The sequence below is a fragment of the Cervus elaphus genome, chromosome 5 (assembly GCF_910594005.1).
Source record: "Cervus elaphus chromosome 5, mCerEla1.1, whole genome shotgun sequence".
In the NCBI taxonomy this organism is placed as follows: Eukaryota; Metazoa; Chordata; class Mammalia; order Artiodactyla; family Cervidae; genus Cervus; species Cervus elaphus.
Window position 1 is genome coordinate 127,599,837 of NC_057819.1, and position 25,102 is coordinate 127,624,938.

Below are 25,102 nucleotides of genomic sequence, written 5' to 3' on the forward strand. Positions count from 1 at the left end.
CCATGTCGGCCTCCTTCCCTGCCCCAGGGTCCTGGCAAGGCAGCTCCATGGATCACCCCCTCCCCAACTCCGGCCTAGGAAGCCCCCTTTAGACTTCAGACCTCTGCTCAAGGAAGCAGTCCTCCACCCCACCTGGCCAATGAGGACGCCTGCCCTGTTCTGTGCGCTGTCTTGTTTGCCATTGTGTTCCCAGCGCCTGCAACAGCCAGTGCCTTGCCCACAACAGGCGCTCAAACACGGATCACACACACACACACACACACACACACACCCTCCACACACACGGATCACACACACACACCCCCTCCACACACACAGATCACACACACACACACACACTCCCTCCCCTCCTCCCCGCCGCCACCCACGCCTAACCAGCCAGTGGTCAGTTTTTCTTCAGTCCCGTTTAGGATTTCAAAGCAAACATCACCCCCAGACTCCAAACCTGTTAAAGTCCACAGGTAGTTTCAATGTGTGGACTCAACATCAGAAAGCAAGGTGGCAGAGAAGCTAAAGGAGCAGAACTGCAGTAAAGGCTGATATAGGGCAGGCAGGAAGATGTGTGTGTGGGGGCGGGGGGGGGGGGCACCAATACAGAATTTAAAACACCTTAAGTCTACCTTGTTGCTCCTGATCTGAAGACAAGGAAAAAAGAAGAATTACTGTAAAGTTCATTTATTTATTCCACAAATAACTTACCAAGCATTTATTATGTACCAGGCAATGGGCCAAACACTAGGCATGTGATACGAACAAAACTCAGTCTTGGGGAATAATGTTAGGTATCACGCTAAGCACTTCAGTGAAAGATCTCATTTAGTTCTCATGACAGCCTCGTGAACTTGTAGGCAGACAATCCTGCTGTTTCGGGAGCTGAGGAACCCCGAGAAGGCCGCCTGAAGGCTTCAAGCTGATGGACAAGCGAGGTTTTCTGTGACACGTGAGTCACTTCAGGATGCCCAGAAAGCAGCCATTCCAACTGGCTCTGAGCTCCAGAATAAAATCATTGTGGTCTGACAGACAGTGTCGGGGCATGGACGAGAGGCAGTAACCCCAAGACTCAGCGGCAGTCACTGAACCCAGCGCCGCGCGGGGCAGCCCCCCGAGGTGCAGACCCCCGGCAGGGGTTGCTTCACCTACACGCCCAGAAGAAAGGCTGTCACCAGCACATTTCCTTCAGTTGTATCCTGCTGGTCAGGATTGAGCCACTGCCACGGCAGGCTGCCTGCCTGCGGATGGAAACACTCAACATATCAGAAAAATGGGCGGAAGCTGGTGGGGCCATTTCGGATTCAATGGACTTGCCTTCACTCCCAGCTCACTGCTGGGAAGGCTCAGCTCCACAAGCAGAGAGGTTTCTACAGGAAAGGGTTAAACAGGCGTCTGCCAAGACAAACTAAGCCAGCTCCAGGGCTGGCCTTGGAGATGGAAGCAAAGGCAGGGAGGGGGAGAGGAACAGTTTCTCTGAAATCCTGGCTTCAGTAATGCCCCCATGGCTCCACATGGCGCTGAGGCTCTGTCACGTGGAACCACCCAGACTTCATGTGAAGGCAAGCTCTGGTTGGAGCCACCTCCCAAGGGGAGACAAAGCCGACTATTTCAAATGTAACCACAGACCTGATTAGAGACACCTGAAGATGCGGAGGGGGGAGTTCTTTACCACTGAACCACCTGGGAAGCCCAATGTTAATACAAATGAGTAAAATCCTGTCAAACCCAGGAATACTACAGTAGCATCTCAAGGGACATGGACTGAAGCAAGGAACAGAGGTGAGAAGTGCAGGATCCCTAAAGACAGGCAGCTTCCCTTCTACAACATAAATTTCGAAAAGTTAAGTCCTCACTGGGGAAGGAGGCACCCAGCCACACCTTGGTTAGAAATCCGTGGCATGTGGCCCCGAAGGGAAGGAAGTCTGCTGGGGCCGGCGCGGCTGATGGGCGGGTGGACCGGGCATGCAGCGGCTCCTTCTTGGATGCAGAACCACGCAGGGGCGGGGTGGGGCTCCTGGGAGTCTCCGCTTCAGCTGAGCGGGGCGAGTGCTGTCAAGAAGGCCCTGCTGGCAGCTGTGGGGCTGCCAGGACGAGGGGTGAGAGGGACAGTAACGGTCCTTCTTCCCTTTGCAGGAGATCACAACTCCCAGCAACTGCAACGTTTCTCCCAGCGGTGTTTCGGCTACATGTGTGGCCAAGCTGCCTTCAGAAGGCGGCGAGACAAAGGACTTACCTTGGATTTCTTTCAATCTGAACAAGAGAGCTATTTGCACAGCGTGCCCTGCCTCTGTCCTTCTGTCTGCTGCTCAGATCATATCATCACCCAGATGGACTTGCAGACCCTAGCCTGGGGTGGCTGGGTTCTCCCTGGCGTGGGATTTCTGTCACTTACTCTGTGAGGGCCACCTGTGCCTTGTTCAAGAACAGCCCAAAAGAAGGCCAAGCGGCCACTTACTGTGGTGAGAGCAAGGCAATGCTAGTGGTAAATAGGCCGGGGCACTTTCAACAGTTCAAAGGCCAAATTACAGCGGCCAGAAGACAAGACCGGATGGCTCACAAGCCGGGAATGGTCAAGGGCCATTTCCTTCTGTGCACGTAGGTGAGTCATACATGCTGTCTTTTTTTTCCCTTCCCTAATCAGTACTCAAAGGATCATGGGTCTGGGAGGCAGAACACCGGGGCAGGCAGGAAATGAAAACCATCTCTGGAAGGACCAAGCATACATCCTCCTCCACACACCCTCGACAGAACTCACCAAAAGCCAACACACATCCATCGAGTCTCCTAACACCCCAGTGAAGCAGACTATTATTTCCATTTCACAGAGGAGCTAACCGAGGCAAAATACAATGAAGCAGTTTATGCCCATAAATGTCAATGTTGGAATTCAAACTCCAGCCTGACTGCAAAGCCTAGAAACACCATTTCCCAACTTCTTGCCTCCTCCCTTGAGACCAGGAGGCTGTGAATAGCCACAATTTCTATGAAACCCTTGGTTCAACCACTGGAGAAAGTGGAAGTGTTAGTTGCTCAGTTACATCCGACTATTTGTGACCCCATGAACTAGAGACAGCCAGGTTCCTCTGTCCATGGGATTCTCCAGGCAAGAATACTGGAGTGGGTAGCCATTCCCTTCTCCAGGGGATCTTCCTGACCCAGGGATTGAACCTGGGTCTCCTCCTGCATTGCAGGCAAGATTCTTTACTGTCTGAGCCACCCAACATTAAAGAGCCAGGAGGTGGAATTCCTCTCCAGGAATGACTCCACAGCAGGTCACAGGCAGGCAGGTGTTACACCCTCCACTTAAGGAGAAGATGGCCACATCCATTATCTTTTAACTACAGGGAAACAGCTCAAGAATTCATGGTGCCCCAGTGAGTAAGGTCTGAGCTTACATGAACGGAAGGGCAGGTCCTGAGGGCTTACTCACCTACACACTGGGTGCTGCCACCGCATCCTTAGCCTAGAGATTTCCTGGGGGCTTACAGAAGAAATGCTGCTAAATCCCGAATCCTACTGAGCCAGCCTCCCTTACTGGGTGAACAATCCCATGGACTTCCAATGAGAACTTACATTTTAAAGAATGAATTATTTCTTGTGACTTGTGTGAAGAGCACGGCCCATTTCCTGTCTATCAGGGACTCTCATTGGAAAGAAATTGCCTATACAACACTTTAGTTAACAACAACTACAAAAATACTTTCATATTTTGCTATTCTGATGTGCCATTTCTGGATTTTACCTTAGCTGAATATATGAGAAGGACTAAGGGAATTGGTGTGAAAAAATGTGTTGCTACTGACTGGCATTACTAGTAGAACAAAAGTTGGTGAATCTCAACCTTTTCTTCATCATTCTCCATTTGTTGAAGGTATTTAGAAAACTATAAAAACAATCTTTCCTAAAATAGTTTTATTGAGATATAAAACCCACCCTGTAATTCTCAACTGTAATTTTTCATTTATGCCATATTATATAATTAGGTTTCCCAGGTGGCTCAGAGGTAAAAAATCCACCTGCCAATGCAGAAGACACAGGTTTGATCCCTGGGTTGGGAAGATTTCCTGGAGAAGGAAATGGCAATCCACTCCAGTATTCTTGCCTGAGAAATCCCATGGACAGAGGAGACTGGTGGACTTCAGTCATGGGGTCATAAAAGAGTCAGACTAAAACAACAGTATAGAATTACCCAGACTACTGTAATACTGAAGATGTTTATAATACAAATGAGAACAAAACTGGATACAAAATAGTTACCCTGTTACACCGGCAAACCTAAAAAGATGGAAGAATGAAAATGGCAACACTGTCAGGATCATGGTATTAGGTGATTTTTTTCTTTCATTAAATATTCAATCTTGCTATTATTATAGTCTTACAACAAAATATGCACAAAATAAAAACAAAACCCTGACAAGATAACCACCAGAAAAGTGCCATATGACCCTTTCCATGTCAAAGACCTCTAAGAGGTCCATATTTAAACTCTAACAAGATAACCTTAAAAAAATAAATAAATAAAAAAAATAAAAAATAAAAAGATAACCTTTGCTGTCCCATCCTGAAAAAGAATTCTCAGTAGAACAATCCACAAGGGAGGCTTCGCCAGAAGCTCACCAAGCAAAGGCATACAATGGTCCAATCGCCACTGGCTGCAAAGGGCCTCTGGTTCCTCTGCCACCCCCACAACCTGCCTCTGAAGTGTCCTTCAGGATGACTAGAACCCTACGCTGCTTCTTCGTGAAAAGTCTGGCATCTCCCTTTCTGATTCTAGAGCCCTGGAGGTACAGCCAGCAGACCCAAAGCCCAGGGAGGAAAGCATTTGCTTTGCACGGATCCTGCGGAAGCTGGCGCCTTTTCCCTTGCGTGGTCACTAAGAGAATGCTGGCAGGCTCCTGAAGTTCTTCCTAGAATGGGTGTCAACAACAAACTCCAGGGAAACAAGCTCTGTGGGCTGCTTTCGGTCTCCAGGCCTTTGATTCTGACATTTTCAAAGATCATTAATAATGCTGGGTTGGGGAGAAGCGGCTGGAGAGGGCAGGAAGAATGTGGATTACTGACTCAGTTCTGCCCCAGGCAAATCCTTCATCTCAGTTCAGGGTCAATTAATAACACTTGGCGACCAGGACGCTGGTCCTTCTTGAGGGAGTTGAGGTGTGTACGTGCAGCCACTGAAGGCAGAAGCCCACTCACCCCGCTGAGCCAGGCCTCCACCAAGCCCCACTGCTCTGAAACTCTGCGAGTGTCCACCAATGCAGTGGTATCCATCAAGGCACCCCAGGAAATGGCCATGAAATTTACAAATTTCAAGGGAAACAGCAATTACTCGACATCTTGTCTGATACCACACTAATTTATGGGTTATTTTTTCCACGTGGCTACACTAAATTGTGGGGCTTTCCAGGTGGCTCCGTGGTAAAGAACCTGACTGCCAGTGCAGGAGACGCAGGTTCAATCCCTGGGTTGGGAAGATTTCCTGTCGACGGAAACAGCAACCCACTCCAGTATCTTTGCCTGGGAAATCCCACGGACAGAGGAGCCTGGTGGTCTACAGTCACGAGTTAACAGCCAAACAGTAACATACTAAATCATGAGGACACTGATGCTGATTGTTTGGAGAACCTTACTTACTGAACAAGTGTTAGGTTATTTCTTTTGGTCTAGGAGTTCTGCGAAAAATTCCTGTGACACCAAGGGTGCTGTGAACTGAGAAACTATAGTAACTTCTGACCTCCAGGATGGGGACAGAATCAGACAGCCAAGCACTGCTCAAAACCCCATCTCAGGCTGAGAAAGAACACATCCCTACACGCTCTCCCCTATCGCTGCCTCTGCTGCCTGGGATCACAGCCCTGACTTTAGACGTGCCCAGCGTGGTTGAAGTTTGCCTGTTGACACACAACTGGGGGGAAGCCACGCCAGCGCTCAACCCCAGTCTTCTGATTCCAAACCTACTAGACTGGCTCTGGGTTGTGAATTCCTCATTTTTGCACTACTTTTGGGGTTTGAAGGATTATTGAAATGCTTTCTTTGAACTGGGGTTGTTCACGCCTTTTAAAAAATGCTGGAACAATTTTTTTCCCCACCCAATGTCACCTTCTTGACCCAGAAACACTATTTTGTTTTGACAGATGTTTGCTCCTTGGGCTTCGAGGATTCCTTCCCTGGGTCAAAGCCTGGATCAGCGAGCCTCGTCCCGCAGTGGGAGGCTGGGCCTCCCGGTGAGTTGCCCACAGGCTGCTCCAGCTCACCCATGCCAGCTCTCAGTGCCCGTGTTTGTTTGCAGAGGAAGAGTGTCAGGGACAGTGGGTGAGTGGAAATACCTTTATCCACAGAACAGTGGGAGTGGGGGGAAAAAAAACAAACAAGGGGAAAAGTTCCAGGGCAACCGAGGTAAAACAAGGACAAAGGAGGGTGGCGAAAAGGGAAGCTTGTGGGCCAAGGGCAAACAGATGGAGGAAGCACTTGAGCTTCGGGGGCCCATCCCGGTGGTGAGGAGCCGGACAGAGGGCTGCCCCGCCCGGTCTGACTCTGTCTAGGACAGCAGCGCCACCTTCTGTTGAGTGACGGAACACCTGAGTCTGGCTGCTTACTGAGGAGGTGAGGCGAGAACGACCTGATGGAACAGAAGTGCCCGGGCACCTTGCTCCCTGCGGGACACTCCGCCACCTCCTCCAAGCTCCTTTTCTCTAGTTTAGGGCCAACTCAGCAACCCCAGGGCCCGATCCCTGTCGCCCTGGGCCGATGCATCAGGAACATAGGCTCCCTATGTGGCGGGTGGGGGGGATGGGGGTGGGGCCTGGAGTTCTCATTTCTTCCTCAAACTCCCAAATATGGGGCTCTGCACTCATAGGTAACCCAAACATCAGCGTGATAAAAATGAGGGCCGTTTCCAGTCTCTGTATTCTACTTTTGTACTCCTCAAAGTCAACAGATAAGGAACTCTCAAGAGTCTTCTCCAACATCACAGTTCAAAAGTATCAATTCTTCAGCGCTCAGCTTTTTTTATGGTCCAACTCTCGCATCCATACATGACTACTGGAAAAACCATAGCTTTGACTAGATGAACCTTTGTCGGCAAAGTAATGTCTCTGCTTTTTAACATGCTGTCTAGGTTGGTCATGACTTTTCTTCCAAGGAGCAAGCGTCTTTTAATTTCATGGCTGCAGTCACCGTCTGCAGTGATTTTGGAGCCCCACAAAATAAAGTCTGTCACTGTTTCCCCATCTATTTGCCATGAAATAATGGCCCAGACGCCATGATCTTAGTTTTCTGAATGTTGAGTTTGAAGCCAACTTTTTCACTCTCTTCTTTCACTTCCATCAAGAGGCTCTTTACCTCTTTTTCGCTTTCTGCCATAAGGGTGGCGTCATCTGCATATCTGAGGTTATTGATATTTCTCGCGGCAATCTTCATTCCAGCTTGTGCTTCATCCAGTACAGCATTTCTCATGATGTACTCTGCATATAAGTTAAATAAGCAGGGTGACAATATACAGCCTTGACGTACTCCTTTTCCTATTTGGAACCAGTCTGTTGTTCCATGTCTAGTTTTAACTGTTGCTTCCTTACCTGCATACAGATTTCTCAAAAGACAGGTCAGGTGGTCTGGTAGTCCCATCTCTTTCAGAATTTTCCACAGTTTGTGATGATCCACACAAAGGCTTTGGCATAGTCAATAAAACAGATGTTTTTCTGGAACTCTTGCTTTTTCGATGATCCAACAGATGTTGGCAAATTGATTTCTGGTTCCTCTGCCTTTTCTAAATCCAGTTTGAACATCTGGAAGTTCACGGTTCACATATTGTTGAAGCCTGGCTTGGAGCATTTTGAGCATTACTTTACTAGTGTGTGAGATGAGTGCAATTGTACAGTAGTTTGAGCATTCTTTGGCATTGCCTTTCTTTGAGATTGGAATGAAAACTGACCTTTCCCAGTCCTGTGGCCACTGCTGAGTTTTCCAAATTTGCTGGCATATTGACTGCAGCACTTTCACAGCATCATCTTTTAGGATTTCAAATAGTCCAACTGGAATTCCATCACCTGCACTAGCTTTGTTCGTAGTGATGGTTCCTAAGGCCCACTTGACTTTGTTATATGAAGGCAAACATCTTCCCTGCAATTCTCTGCGTTCCTTGAATTCCACACAGGGCTGCCACTGCCCTGCCCTCATCAGACCTTCAAACAGCAGACTGAACTTCCAGCGATGCCCCTGGTCTTCCCTCTCCCAGCTCCTTAACGTTCTCCACCTGACGTGATTTTAAGTCCCCTCACCTCTGCTCTCCTCAGAGCACACTCCGGTTTAAAATGCAGCTTCCAAAATCTCACAACAGGCCCAATGACACGTGTGGCCAGTCTGGGAAGCGAGCCGAGGGGGCGCTGGTCATCACAACTAACTACTGAAAGCTAAGTGCCTGTTACATTTCATTAATCCTCATGAAACAAAGGAGGCAGATTTGATGATGTGGGTTTATCATCCTTGGGACGCTCTGCTGCCCTCAACATGGCTCAAGACACCCGTGAGGCTAGCAGTCAACGGACATGCAGAGGGCAATGAAGGCAGCTAATAGTTAACTAACATTGCCCACCCAAGATTTTTGGTTTTGAGGAACAGTGGACCCCTGGGGGTCTACAGGGTCAAAAGTCCTTTGTATAATACTGAGTAAGACATTGATTTGCCCTTTTCACTGTTACAGGACTTCCCTGGTGGCTCAGACAGTAAAGCGTCTGCCTACAATGCAGGAGACCCAGGTTCAAACCCTGGGTCAGGAAGATCTCCTGGAGAAGGAAATGGCAACCCACTCCAGTATTCTTGCCTGGAAAATCCCTTGGATGGAGGAGCCTGGTAGGCTACAGTCCATGGGCTCGCCAAGAATCGGACACGACTGAGTGACTTCACTTTCACTGTTACATTTACAGAAGTAAAAATGTTAACTTCTTGGCCCTTTGGAATAAATTGAGGCAGCTGCACCAGATTTAGCAGTAGTTATAATCTTGGTCTAAAAAAAAAAGTCAATTTCACTTAACAATATCCTTGGGGGAGCAGTAAAAATGATTTACCTTGATCCTTGACTTCTGAGTCCTTTTTTTAAAAAAACGTTTTGTGTGACTGGGTTACAAGCTGAACTAGCTGCTTTCTTCACGGAACATCATTTCCACTTGAAAAAGTAACTGACAAACTACAGTTATTCAGACTTATGTAGTTGGCGGGCATTTTAAAGACTAAATCTGTCTCTCATGGCTATTTACCGGCGATAAGATTCAAATTTTCAAGCAAAGACTAGAATCTGAGAAAGTACCTACTTCCCACTGTGAGCACGACTGCTTTCTGATATTTATTGGCTTGTCTGATGAGATCAGTAATGTTGTTAACAAATAAGCATTTTTTTTTGACACTGTAGAACAAAATGTGTCAACATTTAGGGGACCCACATTATGCAGTAAGCTGACACTGTCCAAATCATCAGTGTCTGATGATGTGATATCAAGTAGGAGAAAAAGAGGCATTTATAGTGGGAGACACCCAAGGATCTTAACGAAGCAGAGAACAAACAGTTCATTGATAAGGATTCATATTCCTGTTGCAACTAACCTTTAGGAAACTACCATCTGTTGAGTTTTGATGAAGCATCAAAGAACATCCATAAGGACTTGCAGGGCTACCAAAATACTCTTTTTCCAATAATTTGCCTGCATCAAGCCAGAGTTTCCTCAAATTCTTCAACGAAAACAACCTAATGCAACAGACTGAACACAGAAGCAGCTATAAGAACCTATTAATAGTCTATTCAACTAGACATTAGACATTAAGGAGACTTGTAAAATGCTAAAACAATATCATTTTTTGTTCTAACTTTTTTGGTGGTAATTTCTCACAAAAATGTTATTTATGTTAGTATGTAATAGGTATGTTATTTTAAAATTTAAAAAAACCACAAATATTTAAAACATCAAAAGATAAAACAAAAATGAACAAAAGTTCTTGGGATTCCTGCTTTTGACTGTGTGAAGAAACCAAATTGGGGGGTGGGTGGGAGGATCAAAAGGGAGGGAATATATGTATATTTATAGCTGATTCACACCGTTGTACAGCATAAAGCAACACAACACTGTAAAGCAATTATCCTCCAATTAAAAAAAAACTGTTTTGAAAAGTGCTAGAGTGAAAAATTAAAAGCAGATCTTAAAAAGCCAACGTAGGAAGGAGGGCCATCTAGTGGAAAAGAGAGTTATGACATCAACTCATTTGCTAACAAAATAAATGACCTCTCCAGTGACAAATCCTAACACTAGAAACTTCACATACTTAAGGCAGAAATATGCAAAGTTAATGATTTGAAAAACAAAAATATTGTTAAATATTGACTGAAATAAAACTTAAATGTGACAGAAAAATTCCAGAAAAGGGAGGGGTGGGAGGGGTTTGAGGCGGAGACTAAGACGTGGAAGACTGTGATGCCAGCTTAGGCAGAAGAGGAAGCTGGGGCAGGACTAAGCACAGGGAACACACAAAACTCACGCTGGGGACCGTTTCTAGTCGTGGAGATGCCACGAGGACTCAGTCTTTCTGCCCTCTCCGCAGTGGGCCTCTGCTGGCCACTGGGGACCAAAGGACGTCTGAGCTGGTGGAGCTCAGTCTGATTCTGACGCTCACCCTCCATAAGAACTATGTCGAGTCACTCTGAGAACTGAGTTTTGTGTTGATTTCTGAGGGCTCCGTAACAGGAACAGAAATTGTTCCACAAGGACTCTTCATTCCACAGACTGGAAATTCAAACGACCAAATGAAATAGTCAAGCACATCAGTCAACCTCCATGTGGGACCGAGAAAGGAAAGGCTGAACACAAAAGACATTAGTAAACTACCGGATTTTGCCTATTTGGGGAGTGGGGGGACTGTTTCTCCTCTCTTACACAGGCATGCCATCATCCCTGAGGATCTGCAGTTTGTATCACTGCATTCCAGAAGGGGTGCCAGTTAAAGGGCATGTGCCCTCCTCTCCAGCCAGCCTCACCAAGAGGCTCCAGGTTCAGGCTGGCAGCTCTAGACAGAGAGGCTCCAAGTCCCATGGACCCTCCTTTTGGTCCACAGCTGAAGCCCTGACACTTGGCGACCCCCTGGGCTTATTTTAGGCACAGGTTCCAAGGCCAATATATCCCAAACACTAAGACAAAAGATGGGCACTAACACTGCTGACCATTTTCTTTCTGCGAGCCCAAGCAGAGCTCAATGGTCCTTGATGCAGGCCGAGGGTCTACCCTCCTACTGGTAATGCTTCGATGGGTTAAGCCTGGGCTCCTCACTAGGTACAGAAAGGAGCTGGTATTTACAGTCTGTGGGACATTCTTCCTTTCTCCTTCATGCTGATGCCTGAACTTTCTCGGTAGAATGTTTTCTTATCTGCATCATCCACAGCTCTTCATGCTTTATTTCAATGGTTGCACACAGTTCTAGCCAATCACAGAATCAGCTCAAATTTGGAACAGTTCATGCTATATTTTTGAACATACTCTTGTTTTAGATTATAATTGGGGATAGATTATAAGTGGGGATAGTTTCTCTGAATTTCACTACATCACCTTAAAGGCCTCAGCTGGTTTTAAAGTAGTTTTTACACACAAAACTTGGTCGCTATTCCCCAAGGCCAGAGTGATGGAATTAGTCTTTTTCTTTGGAGGCTGGGGGGAATTTGTCCCCCAAAGAATGCTTCTTTAACAGGCACATTTATGCTGATGCCCAGCACACAGTACACAAAGCTATCCAACATGGGGGGTGGGGGTGGGCTGTGTGTGTCTTAACCTTTATCACAATGGGTCAAAGATGTCTGAATTATTCTCAGCTGCTACTGGGATGAAAAATAAGAAGAAATGAGCATGCTGTTCCAAAACAAACCATTCTGTATGGTTTACTGGAGAGTGGAAGGGCACTAGCCTGCAAAAACAAGGCTCAGGCTCAACATCCCCAGTAGCTGGGAGAGGTCTCATTTTGTCTGGCCCTCTATGGCCCTTCTTCACGTCTGGACAACTAAAGAGAATCCATAGTGCATGAGGCGGCCCCTGTGGTTTCCTGATTCTAAAAACATTCCTACACCTAACCCACCTGCAGGGGCACAGACCCCACAAAGCCCACCTGGATTTAGAGAACAGGCAGGGTGCTGCAAATTAAGCTGCCTCAAGACAGTCCAGGGTGGTCTCCAGTTCTCTTAAAGCAGGGTTGATCCCCACCCCCACCCCCCAAATTACACTGGTTACACGGTATGTTAGTGGGACAGATCTGGAACCAGACATATGAACTGAGCCATGAGTTAAAAATGCCTTGCTCATATCCAGCCACCCCACCACAGCCAACACCAAATACCTTTGGGTCATCAGCCTCAGGTTTTTCAGTCTCTGAATCGTCATCTTCCTACAAGACAAAGAATTTAGAGGATTAAGCTTAAAGGAGTGGGCCTGAGGTTCTCACATACATAACTAGGGTATGGAGCAAATTTACCCAGCCTGGGTCGTCCCACCAAGAATCCCTCCCCTACCATATGACCCAGGCTCCAGAGAAAGAGAAAGGGAAGAAGAGATGTTCTGGGTAAGAAAAACAGAACATCAGCCGCTCAAAGTCCTTATTCCAGCAGGGTCATAGTCTATACCAATGAAAATGCCTAAGATTAAAGACCACACACACACAAACGGAGAAAGGCTGCAATACGCTTGAGAAAAGTTCAGGCCCCATAGGATAAAGCAGGCATGGCGCTGCCAGTGAAATACCCATGGTTTCAAAGTACAGCAATCTTTTTTTCCTTCTTTGCCTTTCATGTACACAAAGACATCAGACTCAGAACTCCACGACAGTGTTCACCTCCCTGAGTGCCATGACCCCTCACCCCAATGCTATACCCGAGCGCATCAACCCAGTAACATCTGCACATCAGCATGAACAATAGGAAGGCAGGCATCAAACGACCAGGGCAAGTGAACTGGGAAAGTCAGGACTGTCCTGGGACCCAGCTGAGGGGGCCCCGCCTCCATCCAAGCTTTTGGAGAACTAACCCATTCTAGCCAGCCTTGTTCCTTGTCCAAATGGCCTGCCTGACACGGAGTACCATTTGGACACAACATTTTCCAATGCATGCCCCAGCCTCACACAAGCTAGCCCACCATTCCACTGAAACCCAATGAAGGTCAAAGATCAGCTACCCTGTCAGGCAACTGTCTCCTGTGTCTGTTCCACTATGAGCACACCCCAATGCACGGGAGCTGTAATTTCACATCCAGTGGAAAGTTTCATTTGAAACTGCTATTTTCAATCACCCTAAATGCCCCCCTCCCCATATCAAAGAGCACACCAGAGGTTAAAATAACCACCACCTGAGAGACTTCAACTAGCCTGATGGTTTTGAGATTTAATTGTTCTGCAAGGTATCAAGAGAGCCACAGCTTTTAAAGACAATCTGCTGCAAATGAAACCCATCAGGCCAAATAATCAGAGATGTAGCTCAGCTAAATACAATCACATTTTAGAATGTCTATATTGGGACTGGATGCGAGGATTTTACTAAAGTGTGAAATAAAGCTTAAATATGGTGAAAATTCTATGCAAAGTAAACGCAGAGGAACACCTCAAAAACACACATCATGCAAATTTGCTGAAGAAAATAGTTACTGGATGTTAAGCCAGTATGTACTCACTTAAGAACAGTCAGGAAAATGAAACAACTTACAAAGCTTTTCTAAACAATTTTAGTCAATTCTGAGTTATCAGCAATAATTGGGGAGGGGAAACCTCAAAGGACAAAAATATCTTCCAAAAGAACAGAATATACAAAATGCATTTTTGTTTAATTTGTAAAGCATTTTAACTCTAACGTTTATGTAGCAATGCATAACATTTTCAAACAAATAACATATAGAACATCCAGTTCAGTTTAGTCACTCAGTCATGTCTGACTTTTTGCGACCCCATGGACAGCAGATGCCAGGCTTCCCTGTCCATCACCAACTCATTAGGTGTTTTAATTAAAGCTGTTGCTAACCAGCCAGATTTTACATTGAGATACAAGTTTGTATGTCTGTGTTAAGTACCAGTCTGAATCCTTGTTTTTCCTTAGACTTAAATTCTCCAAACTTTTAAATTTTAGGTGACAGTGTATCTAAAGTCTTTCTGGTTAAATTAAGATGCAAGTTCTCTTTTCTTTGCTAGTCAGCACATACTAAACTTTAAGCAAGATTTGATGATCAAGAACACTCTGATAAAAAGTGCCAAGTAGAATATCAAGAAAGGATTTAATAAATATCAAATCACAGATAACTGTCCTTCCCAGTCTTTTTAATAAACTGAAAGATTTGAATGAGCCCCAACTGAGATTACAAATAACACAGAATTGACTGCAGATATAAATGATACATCAATTGGGAAGAATGCACTGTTTTAAATGGAATAAATTATCTAAACAGGGAAAACCAACATAAAACAGTTATTGATATCTGGGTTAAATAAAATTGTCCACTATTGTTGTCCCCAGGTTTCAATACAAAGGTTAATACAAAATGGTTCGGGTGAAAAAAAATTAGATTTTCAAAGAGAACTATGGATATCCAATCCAATTTTCTCAACTGATACTAAACACACAAAACAAGGGGGGGAGGGGGAAATGGAACACTGTTGGTACAGGTCAGAAAGCTTCTGACAGATGAAATGATGCTTTGAGCAGTTGTGGATTTGGGAATAGATTTACCTACCGACGGTTTGCTGTTCTCATCCTCCTCCTCTTCATAACCATCTTCATCAACCCCAAGGCGAGAAAAGTCATCCTCTCCATAGGCTTTGGATACCAATCCACCTTTCTCCTCTTATTAAACAGAAGAGAAAAATGTAAGATGAATGACTGGGGAAAAGAATGGAGAAAAACACTTGAGTAATTTGAGGGGCCAGGACTATCTCTGAAGAGACAAGGAAAACCTAAATCTCATGTAAGTGACCACTGGCCCAGATTCCGTTTTGGAGAAGACTACAAAATTTAGTGTATGAATTCATTAAAAGAACAGGAAAGAAAGCCAAGTAATATTAAATTTCATTTTTAATGCTTCAATCCACCTATTATGCCAACTCTTTTCTCTCAGCTGTTACATCACGTTGTTTAACCCCCTCTTTTGATCTGCCTATGTCTACTTTGTATAATAGGCACCAATGAACTAGTCTTCTCATACAAGACGAGGACTCTGTCATCCTCATTTTTGTAAGTCCTCCCCTAGGAACTGGACCTTAAAACAGGGGTGCCTTGAGAGGTTCCCAATCATATCTACCTGAGAAACAAAATCAACAAAATGTTTAAAATAAAAACAACAAAACCCCCCAAACAATGCAAATTACTGGGAAACCAGCAGGGAACTTCCAGACAGGCCAAGACCACTTGCACTGAGAAGCTAACTTAGTCCAAGCCCCTCCATCACTTCCCGATGAGGAAACCAAGGCTCAAATATGTTGGGTAACTTGCTGCCTCTCTTCACTCCCATATAAATCTGTTCCCACTTCTTACTACTGTTATTCTCAACGTGAGTACGGCAACAAAACATTGATGGGCTTTAAACAACTCACAAAGTAACGGAATCACCAAGAAGCCTTGGAAGGATCACAAATGCTCAGGTCCTTCCCCAGATCTACTGAATTAAGACTCTTCCCGCGGTGGAGACCGGAGGTACAAAGCTCCAAAGTATGTCTAGGGCATATTATTAATTAAAAGGTTCGCTCTTCCCCACAAACAAGCCCGGAGAAAACAGGGAGTGGATCAGTAGCCTTGGATCCTCTCTCCCCTTTGTCCATCCTTCTGCCCAGCACCATGCCCAGCACGGAGACTTTCAGTAAATTACGGAAGGATAATCGAATTAACGGAAGGAGACGGTCCATTCGTGCTACAGAGCATATAACGCTCGGTCTAGCCCAGGACCCTGAGCGCCCTTTGGGGCTCCGGGGCCCGATACTTGGGGTACAATGACCATCTCTTTCCCTCCCGCCGGCTAGGGGAGCAGTAACCTGATTCTCCCTTTCCAGTTCCCTTCTCGGGCCTCACCAGCCGCGCCGCCCGCCGTTTCAACTCCAGTCTCTCCGTCAGACTCGGGCTCTGAATCTTCCGCGTAAACTGCCAGAGACGACAGAACATTCTTCTTCCCCGCCATCTTATTTCCACAGCCCCGGCGTGGCTCACTTCTATGACTCTAAAGAGCCGACTTCCGCGCAGAAAGGCGACTTCTTCCGGATCCCAGGAGACCCCGCGCCCCTTCCAGACCGAGAACCAATCAAAACGGCCCTTTCCACGCCTGGCTCCGCCCCTCGTGCCAACGCTATCGAACGTCATCACTGCGCGACGGACATAAGCTTCTGTGGGATTTACCTGACACTGCTTTCCCAGCAGTTTGGCTTTTCAGTTACCTGAGGCGTATGGGGGTCTTCGAGTAGTTCCTGAGCCAGCGGGCAGCAGCGGCCCGACAAGAGCCTTCGCTTCTTGGAGCCCACGGCCGGCTCTGATATCTTGGGGTTAAGAGAGGGAGGCTTTGGCTGGGGAAGGGAGAAAAGAGCGGATCTGGGGCTGAGTAGAGGAAACGGGGAGAGCTGTCCTTCGGGGGGTGGGGGAGAGGGTGGTGGGAAGAAGGGGTCAGGTCCCGGGGGGAAGAATGGTCGTCAGTGGCAGTGCTTATGGAGTAGAGGGTGGATCTTAGGGAAAAAATTCCATCTTCTCCAAACTGTTCCTAAGACATTTGTGTTTCTTCTGGTGATCTGATTTCTAGCTCTGCGCTGTACCGTGGCCTGGGGATAGTTAGAAGATTTTATTTTCACTGAGCATAAAAATAGAGATGTTAATTACTCAAGAATGTATTGCTCCAGGCTCTTCACCTGGAGCTGTATTACTTGAAAATAGTGCATTGTTTGAGTATAATAAAGCAAGTTTATACTCACAGAGAAAAATAAGCAGTCTTTTAAAAGTAGAACAGAGGTTTCTAGTTGCAACCATTATGATCATCACCTTTTCCTTAACCTTTGGCCACTGTTGGTAAAGATGAGTACCCACCCTTCCTCTCCTTTTGACCCTGAGCGTCGAGTCCGGAACACGTTGAAGAAGGTCTTTGGGTTTGACTCTTTTAAGACGCCTTTGCAGGAGAGGGCAATCATGGCTGTAGTGAAAGGTAACATTGCCAAGCTACCTGTGTTTACATTTGTGCTGCTGCAGAGCACTTTCCTTCTGACCCTTCCTACCTCCCTGCTCTCAGGCCATATTTGGTTTTGGAGATGTAGATGTGTCACCCTAAACGTAGTTTTCTCAGCAGAACCACCCAACTGTTCTGGTTCTGATAGTTCACAGTCAGAGCTAAGGTATCTTTGAAAACACTTTATACATTTCCGTTCTCTTTTGTTTGGTGTAGACAACAGTGTGTGTGTGTGTGTGGCGGGGGTGAGGGTAGTTGGCAGGAATAGTCTTAAGGCAGTCATCTTCCAGGTAATTTCCTTGTTGAAGATTGAGTGGCGTGGATCCCAAATAGGGAAGGAGTAATAGCATTATGAACCAGAGCTATGTTGACAGAGGGAGAAGGCAGTGGCAACCCACTCCAGTACTCTTGCCTGGAAAATCCCATGGACAGAGGAGCCTGGTAGGCTGAGGTCCATGGGGTCGCTAAGAGTTGGACACGGCTGAGCGTCTTCACTTTCACTTTTCACTTTCATGCATTGGAGAAGGAAATGGCACCCCACTCCAGTGTTCTTGCCTGGAGAATCCCAGGGATTGGGGAACCTGGTGGGCTGCCGTCTATGGGTTCGCACAGAGTCGGACATGACTGAAGCGACTTAGCAGCAGCAGCATGTTGACAGATGGAGGTTGTCAAGAGGGGAGCAGGAGTGTAATGTCAGTGACACTGTAACATTTATAAACAAAATCCCTCTAAGTGATGTTGTATCCATGTCTACACAGATATGCTCACCCATCCAGAAGGATTCAGCTTTCGTTGAATCCTGATTCAGCTCAGTTCAACCATCCGTGTCCCAGCAGACTCCGACTCCTTACCCTTGTAGTTGTTACCACTGCTGGAAATGATTGGCATGCATTGCTGAATCTCCCTGGATCACCCCTCTTTTCCTAGAAAGGGTGGGAAGAGAATTGCAATTATATTGAGACCCTTCCATGGGCCAGACACTCTGCTAGGGGTTTTTCTTACATTATCCTTTAATTTTCAACAGCCTTGATGGGAGGAATATATAAAAGGCAGGAGCATTGAGATGTTGTCCTCTTGTCTTTTGCAGGTGATAAGGATGTCTTTGTGTGCATGCCCACAGGGGCAGGAAAGTCCCTCTGCTATCAGCTCCCTGCTCTGTTGGCTAAAGGCATCACCATCGTGGTCTCTCCTCTCATTGCTTTGATTCAGGTGAGGCTCAAGTGAATGAAGATGGCAGCCCAGAAAGTTTAGGGGACTTTTTTTTAGTAGCTAGAAATTTTACTTCTCCTTTCATTGGTCTTTTGCCTCTTGCTTTTCTTTGATTTGTTTTTGTCCCTCTGTATTGGGTTTCTGAATTGCCTAAGTGTGGGGTTCTCCACAAGTGCATATCACTCTGGTGGGTTATGATTGAGTCCTCTCTGTTTTGATGGCCTGAGGTTCTTACCTTCCTTTGTAACTTTTTGTCTGGGGGAACATGGAACTGTATTTGTATGTACATATACATTCTCATATATATACACATGCACTGTTGATGTTCTCGAAGATGCAGATGGGTAGAGAGGTAAATTGATATGGGGGAATCCCTGGTATGTTCTGCTTGCTTCTGGTGGGCACACAGCTGTGAGACAGAAAAACAGATGAGAAACTTGTTGGGATGTTGTTAACTGTACTTCTGGCTATATTTAAAGCCTGCAGATGGGCTGGTAGAATCAGAAATGAGGAAGTGTGGCTGTGTGGGTAAGAGCCATCCGCCATGAAGAAAAGGAGAAAGAGAGCAGGCAAGGCAGAGAACAGCAGTGACCATGCTTCACGAGTGTGCCCTAGTCTCAGGCTCTGTGCTAAGTGCCTGAGGGGTGTTAACTTACCTTTGAGGTATAAAAGTTCATTTAATTCTTGCAGCAATCCTACTAGGTAGTTTTACTGTTTTTATAGTAAAGAGAAAGAAAATGAGAAAGTTGAAAGTTCAAGGACCAGCTGAAGAGCATGTGGTAATTGAGCTTGGATTAAAGCCGTGCCTGTCTAGCTCCTCATTTCCACGGCTTCCTCGTCTGTACCTCTTTTATGCAAAGATAAGACACGTTGGAGGGTGGGAGGAGGATAATTTATGCCTGTGAAACACCCTCGGGGAGTCATAGCGACGTTTACGAGTCCTGAGGGCCACTTACTGTTTGCTCTGGGCCTCTCCCCCTTCTGCCTTTAGGACCAGGTGGACCACTTGCTGGCTCTGAAGGTCCGAGTGAGTTCCCTGAACTCGAAGCTCTCGGTGCAGGAGAGGAAGGAGCTGCTCTCTGACCTAGAGCAGGAAAAGCCCCAGACGAAGCTTCTGTACATCACGCCGGAGATGGCGGCCTCCACCTCCTTCCAGCCCACCCTGAACTCCCTAGTGTCCCGCCACCTGCTTTCCTACCTGGTGGTGGATGAAGCTCATTGTGTTTCCCAGTGGGGGCACGACTTCCGCCCTGACTACTTGCGTCTGGGAGCCCTGCGCTCCCGCCTGGCACATGCCCCGTGCGTGGCTCTGACCGCCACGGCCACCCCACAGGTCCGAGAGGATGTGTTTGCTGCCCTGCACCTGAAGCAGCCAGTTGCTACCTTCAAGACTCCCTGCTTCCGGGCCAACCTCTTCTATGACGTGCAGTTCAAGGAACTGCTTCCTGATCCTTATGGGAACCTGAGGGACTTCTGCCTTAAGGCTCTTGGGCAGAAGGCTGATAAAGGGGTGAGAGCACTGAAGTCAGGGTCGAAGGGCCAGTGGGGTGCTAGCCGCAGCATAAAGATAGATTCTCGTTTCTAAAAACTTTGTTTTTTTCCAGCTTTCTTAGCCAGGACTAGCTGTAGCTACTTTTTTTGAGGGGCTGCACTGTGTGGCATGTAGGATCTTAGTTCCCTGAGCAGGGATCGAACCTGTGCTGTTTGCGGTGGAAGCCCCAGCTGTAGCTTCTTAAAACTCGAACACAAGAGTTTTGGTTTTCTGGCATTGTTTCACTTACCGGGGTTCCTGTGTTCTGGACTCTTCCTCCTTTGCAGACCTATCCGGGGCTTGAGGGGAGGAGGCAGAGAGGTTGGAAAGGTTGGGTTTTGAGCCAGTTTGGTCCCGCCTTGTTAGAAAGTGGCAGGGCTGTGTGAGGTGGTCTGCCTCAGAGGAGATCGTGAGGCTGAGAGAAGGAGCCACTTTTGAAGCGGCCGCAGTACGATGGGCTGAGTGTTTTGTTTTCCCAATGCTTGTTTTCTCCCTGTGTCTCCACATTCAGGTGTCCGGCTGTGGCATCATCTACTGCAGAACCAGGGAGGCCTGTGAACAGCTGGCCATAGAGCTCAGCTACAGGGGCGTGGGCGCCAAGGCGTACCACGCAGGTAAGGGGCACCTGGGCTCTGGCTCTCCTCCCTCTCAGAAGCCTCTTGGCCCATCTCTTATTCCGGAAGAATCCTGGATGATCAGATGGTCCATCATCTAGTTCCAGATACCCAGGCGGAGCTAAAATGATTCACTTAAACCCACAAAAAGGTGCCTAGACATGAATGAGATCTAAAGGATCTCCTGAACTCTTGTCGTCCCCTGTGCCCACCCAGCAGCAGGTGATGAGTTTTTTAGTCCAGGAGTTGGTGCTGTGGCAAGAGCACAAGCTCTGAAGGCCAATAAGGACGTGGGTGTTTGGGGGTTGTTTTTTGGCATATTTATTTGGCTGCACTGGGTGTTAGTCATGGCACTTCCTTGTGGCATGCGAACTCTTAGTTGTGGCGTGTGGGATCTAGCTCCCTGACCAGGATCGAACTCAGGCCCCCTGCATTGGAAGCACGGAATCTTAGCCACTGCACCACCAGGGAAGTCCCTGGACTTGGGTTTGAATCCTGGCTCTCACATTTATGAGAGAACCTTTGCCACACACGGGCCAGGGTCTTTATGTTACTGGCTCAGGCTCAGTGGCTTAAGTGCCTGACCCGAGGTCATACACCTGGTAGGTGATGGATTCACAGTGTGTGTGCAGGTAGGCCCCAGGGGAAACCCACGAGAGATGCGAGTTCCCTTCCTCACCTTCTCTTTTCTAGGGCTGAAGGCTCCTGAAAGAACACTGGTACAGAACGAGTGGATGGAGGAGAAGGTCCCTGTAATTGTGGCGACCATTAGTTTTGGGATGGGAGTGGACAAAGCTAATGTCAGGTGAGCTCTGGTTCTTGTCTGACTTTGCCATTCGGGCCCTGGCTCCGGGTGGGGCGGGCCTCCTGGTGCTCTGCCTAGAGGACCAGGACTGTGTGTCCTTCTAGGGCCAGGGGCTGGGGGTGGGGGCGGGGGAGAGTGGGGAACGGAGGCCCCAGGACAGCATCCGAAGTGCATAGTCCAGATGCTGATGGTTCTTGTGTGTCTGCCCCCTGGTGGCAGAGCAGCACGGCCGCCCCTCAGGCTCACCCTTTGACGCAGTCCTGCTCACTCCCATCTTAGCAACTGGAGCCTGTGAGAGAGTGCAGTGAAGTACCTTAAAACCACTCCCTATGGGAAGGCAAAGGCAAAGATCTTGTTACTGTCTCCCCTTCTCCCTGCTTACTGGTGACAGTCCAGCAGAGATGGGTGCGTCCGAGCCTCCTAGCCCCACGCTGGCCACTGTTGGGGCATCTTTTACCTCCAGCCACTCCTGACCTTCTGGAGACGTTTTGGGCTACAGCCCCAGGTCCTTTGCTCTGATTAATACCAACAATAATGCCTTGTGTGAGTTACAGAGCACTTTTGCACATTTGGTCTCAATAAGCCTCACAGTGACCCTGCCTTGGTCAGGGTAGGAATTAGACCATGAACTACGCTTGAGAGAACATGGACTTTGGAATCAGGGCTTGAACCCTGGGTCAACTGTGTCTTGTTAGGGAACAGCTTTGGAATCAGACACCCCAAGACTCAAGTCCTAGCTCTGCCATCCCCTGGTACGAATTTACCTTTCTGAATCCCAAGTTTATTGTCTATAAAATGAGGCTAGCTCATGTGATGACTGTAATGATTAAACAAGACAAACATGTACACTGGCTCATAGTAGGTATTTAGTAAATGTTAACTTTTTTGTTCTTCAAAGATGTTGTAGAGGACTTACTCAGCTCGTAAGTGTCCTAACCTTATTTAAATCCACCACTTTTTCTATGGGCTGCTGCATGGGAGGGAGGCCTGCTGGCAGACTGCAGGTGTCCTAGCCTTGTTACTCTGGGGTCCCTCTCCCTGCCAGCCTCCCCACTCCTGGTACCTGTGAAGGGCCCTGATCAGCCATCCCAGAGTTTTTCCTCCCCTCGGCTTTTCCCCCACATCTCATGGTGGTTGTCCCTTGGATCCCAGGTTTGTCGCCCACTGGAATATTGCCAAGTCTATGGCTGGGTACTACCAGGAGTCTGGCCGGGCAGGCAGAGATGGAAAGCCTTCCTGGTGCCGCCTCTACTATTCCAGGAGCGACCGGGACCAAGTCAGCTTCCTGATCAGGAAGGAAGTTGCAAAACTGCAGGTGAGTCCTGGACAGTAGGAGCCCTTCCTGTCCGAACCCACCGCGCCACCATTTCACACGGCGTATTTTGGAACCCAGATGGGGCTTCTATAATCCGGAGGGGTGCTCCTGAGGCTCGAAAGTACAAGGGGGCGAATGGGGCATTGTTGGTAGATAGCTTGTAACAAGGTTAGACTTTTTTCTTTATACTTTATCTTCGTGCAGTCTGTTGTGTGTGTGTTATTTTATATAGTCAGGATCAATCCTGCCTTGATGGTCCAATGGTTAGGATTCGGCGCTTTCACTGCCGTGGCCCCAGGTTCAATATCTGGTCAAGGAATTAAGATCCTGAAAACTGTGTGGCCCAAAGAAAAAGGATTAAGATTAGTCCAGTATGTCACCTGGGGCTGGAGATCCGGTGAAGATACTTTTGTAATGTAAATTAAAAATCCAGAAAGCTATCCAAAAAACCAAATATTTGGATACATAAATAATCTAAAGTTTCCATAAATCCTGAATCTGTGGAAAAATTCTGTGTGGTGAAGATACCATCAAGAGAGGCAATAGATAAATAATAGACCTGGAAAGATATTTAACGTAAAAGGTAAACCAAAGGTTAAAGTGGGCAATAAATAGAGAGTTTTCCCCAACTGACAAGAGAAAATAAAGGATATGAAACAAAAATTCCCAGAAAAACTCATCAAATGATATATCCAAAGATGTTCAAATCTAGTAGTAATCAAGGAGGTGCAAATTAAACTAAAATCTGACACATGTGTAAGAGCTCAAACCCTATTGCTATGGGCACGTGTAGGAAAGAGTGTCTACACTTTGCCAAGAGAAAAATGCAGTGTTACAGTCTTTTGCAGAGGGAAGCAATCTAGCAATATCTATTAAAATTTTAAAATACAGGTAGGGAATTCCCTGGTGGTCCGGTGATTAAGACTCTGGTCTAGTGGTTAAGACTCTGTGCTTCCACTGCAAGGGGCGAGGTTTGATCCCTTATCTAGGAATTAAGATCCCACATACCAAAAAAGGAAAAAGAGTGTATATACATGCATACATACTTACATATATATAGGTACCCTTTAAGCGAGATAGCCTATTTCTGGAACTAAGTCACCTGAAATTGCTTGAAAAAAGTGACCTGGGACCTGCCTTGACTGGAGCTGGAACTTTGGGGAATTTCTGTTTTCCAAAAGCTGCTCAGGTGATGCATGGTCAGGTGTGGAGACTGTTTTGTGAATGGCTTTATTAGTATCCTTTGCTGTTTTTCTCTCTCATCATTTGTTGGGCTATACGGTAGTCCAACTATGTAAGACTTTTGCTGAATAGTTGTTTCTTGTCTCCAGGAAAAGAGAGGGAACAAAGCATCTGATAAAGCTGCAGTCTTGGCCTTTGATGCCCTGGTGGCCTTCTGCGAAGAATCGGGGTGAGTGACGTATCTCGTGTGTGGAGCCAAGTGTTGATGAGACCTTTCCCTCCCCCGGTACCACACGTTAACCAGCTCATGTAGGGCAGCTCCTGGGCCACCAAGGGACCCCTGCCTGCTGATGGCCATCGTGTGGGATGTTTCCTGTCAGGGAGCATGGAAGGTGGTACCCGTCCACTTTTCTGTGGAAGGCCCCAGAAACTCTGGCCCTGTGAGGATTCATTGTGTATTTTGGGTGGTCACCCACCCATCCCACTCTACCCACTTCCGGAGAAGCTGGCCCCGTGAATAACTCCATTCCAAGAGATGCGACCCATTCTGCGCCACTGGCGTTGTAGTTGCCATGTGCCATGGAGCTGGACCACTGGCTTCACTTGTAGGGTAGTCAGCCTCGTCCCAGACCCAAACAGAAACATGTGGCTCAGCTTATCTCTTAGGGGGCGGAGGGGGCGGTAATGTGCTTGGAGAGACATCAATGTTTCTAATGTAACAGCAGCCTGCCCACTTAGGAAACCACGTATCTGTTTGATCCGCACCTGCTGCTGGAGGGGGCTATGAAAGAGCCTGATAGCTGCTCAGGGCGGGCCCCGGGCACGAGCAGCTGTGGGCACATTGTGTGAGGGACGTCCAGGAGCATTCGAGACAGGCCAGGAGCCCTGGCATTTGTATAGTGCTTGGATCAAAAAGCTCTTTGATTCCTCTACTCTCATTAGTTAGATCTCATTGGACAACCTGTAAGGTAGATGCAGAACTGATGGCTTCAGACTTCGAGTGGACCAGAGAGGTCATGGTCACGAAGCTCACAGCTGGACAGATGCTAATCCCGTCTTCCAGTTGTCAGGGACGTGCACGTTTTCATACACACATGCCATCTTGGTTTTTGCTGTACTAGATTCTCGAAGCACGGAGCTGATTAAGTGCATGGTCCTCGTGTCCAGCAGAGGTTTGACGGTTTCCTCTGGAGACCAGAGAGGCTCTTACTTGGGCCATGTGTTCTGACTCTCACCCCCTCCTCTTCACTGATGAGTTGGTGGTTC

The 25,102-nt window shown here is 47.2% G+C and overlaps 2 protein-coding genes and 1 long non-coding RNA gene across 5 annotated transcripts in view; 2 read left to right on the forward strand and 1 right to left on the reverse strand.

Moving 5' to 3' along the window:
* Nucleotides 1-16,398, reverse strand: part of LOC122695512 (SAP30 binding protein) — a 33,573-nt gene extending 17,175 nt beyond the window's left edge. Inside the window, exons 1-3 of one of the 2 annotated variants that reach the window (XM_043905508.1) lie at nucleotides 16,049-16,398; nucleotides 14,721-14,830; nucleotides 12,349-12,396 (exon numbers count right to left, since the gene is read on the reverse strand). In XM_043905508.1, the coding sequence (XP_043761443.1) occupies nucleotides 12,349-12,396; nucleotides 14,721-14,830; nucleotides 16,049-16,154 (264 nt within the window). In that variant the 5' untranslated portion in view covers nucleotides 16,155-16,398. The remainder of the gene's footprint in view (nucleotides 1-12,348; nucleotides 12,397-14,720; nucleotides 14,831-16,048) is intronic. The other variant, XM_043905507.1, reaches the window with a different exon arrangement.
* LOC122695515 lies at nucleotides 1,652-6,245 on the forward strand. The gene is made up of 3 exons (XR_006341397.1): nucleotides 1,652-1,770; nucleotides 2,125-2,590; nucleotides 6,123-6,245. It is a non-coding gene; the product is annotated as an uncharacterized LOC122695515 (long non-coding RNA).
* The window catches only part of RECQL5 (RecQ like helicase 5), a 29,611-nt gene continuing 20,877 nt past the window's right edge, over nucleotides 16,369-25,102 (forward strand). For both annotated transcript variants that reach the window (XM_043905505.1, XM_043905506.1), the window contains exons 1-8: nucleotides 16,369-16,502; nucleotides 17,022-17,159; nucleotides 18,268-18,389; nucleotides 19,381-19,899; nucleotides 20,432-20,534; nucleotides 21,228-21,339; nucleotides 22,492-22,654; nucleotides 23,986-24,065. In XM_043905505.1, the coding sequence (XP_043761440.1) occupies nucleotides 17,033-17,159; nucleotides 18,268-18,389; nucleotides 19,381-19,899; nucleotides 20,432-20,534; nucleotides 21,228-21,339; nucleotides 22,492-22,654; nucleotides 23,986-24,065 (1,226 nt within the window). In that variant the 5' untranslated portion in view covers nucleotides 16,369-16,502; nucleotides 17,022-17,032. The remainder of the gene's footprint in view (nucleotides 16,503-17,021; nucleotides 17,160-18,267; nucleotides 18,390-19,380; nucleotides 19,900-20,431; nucleotides 20,535-21,227; nucleotides 21,340-22,491; nucleotides 22,655-23,985; nucleotides 24,066-25,102) is intronic.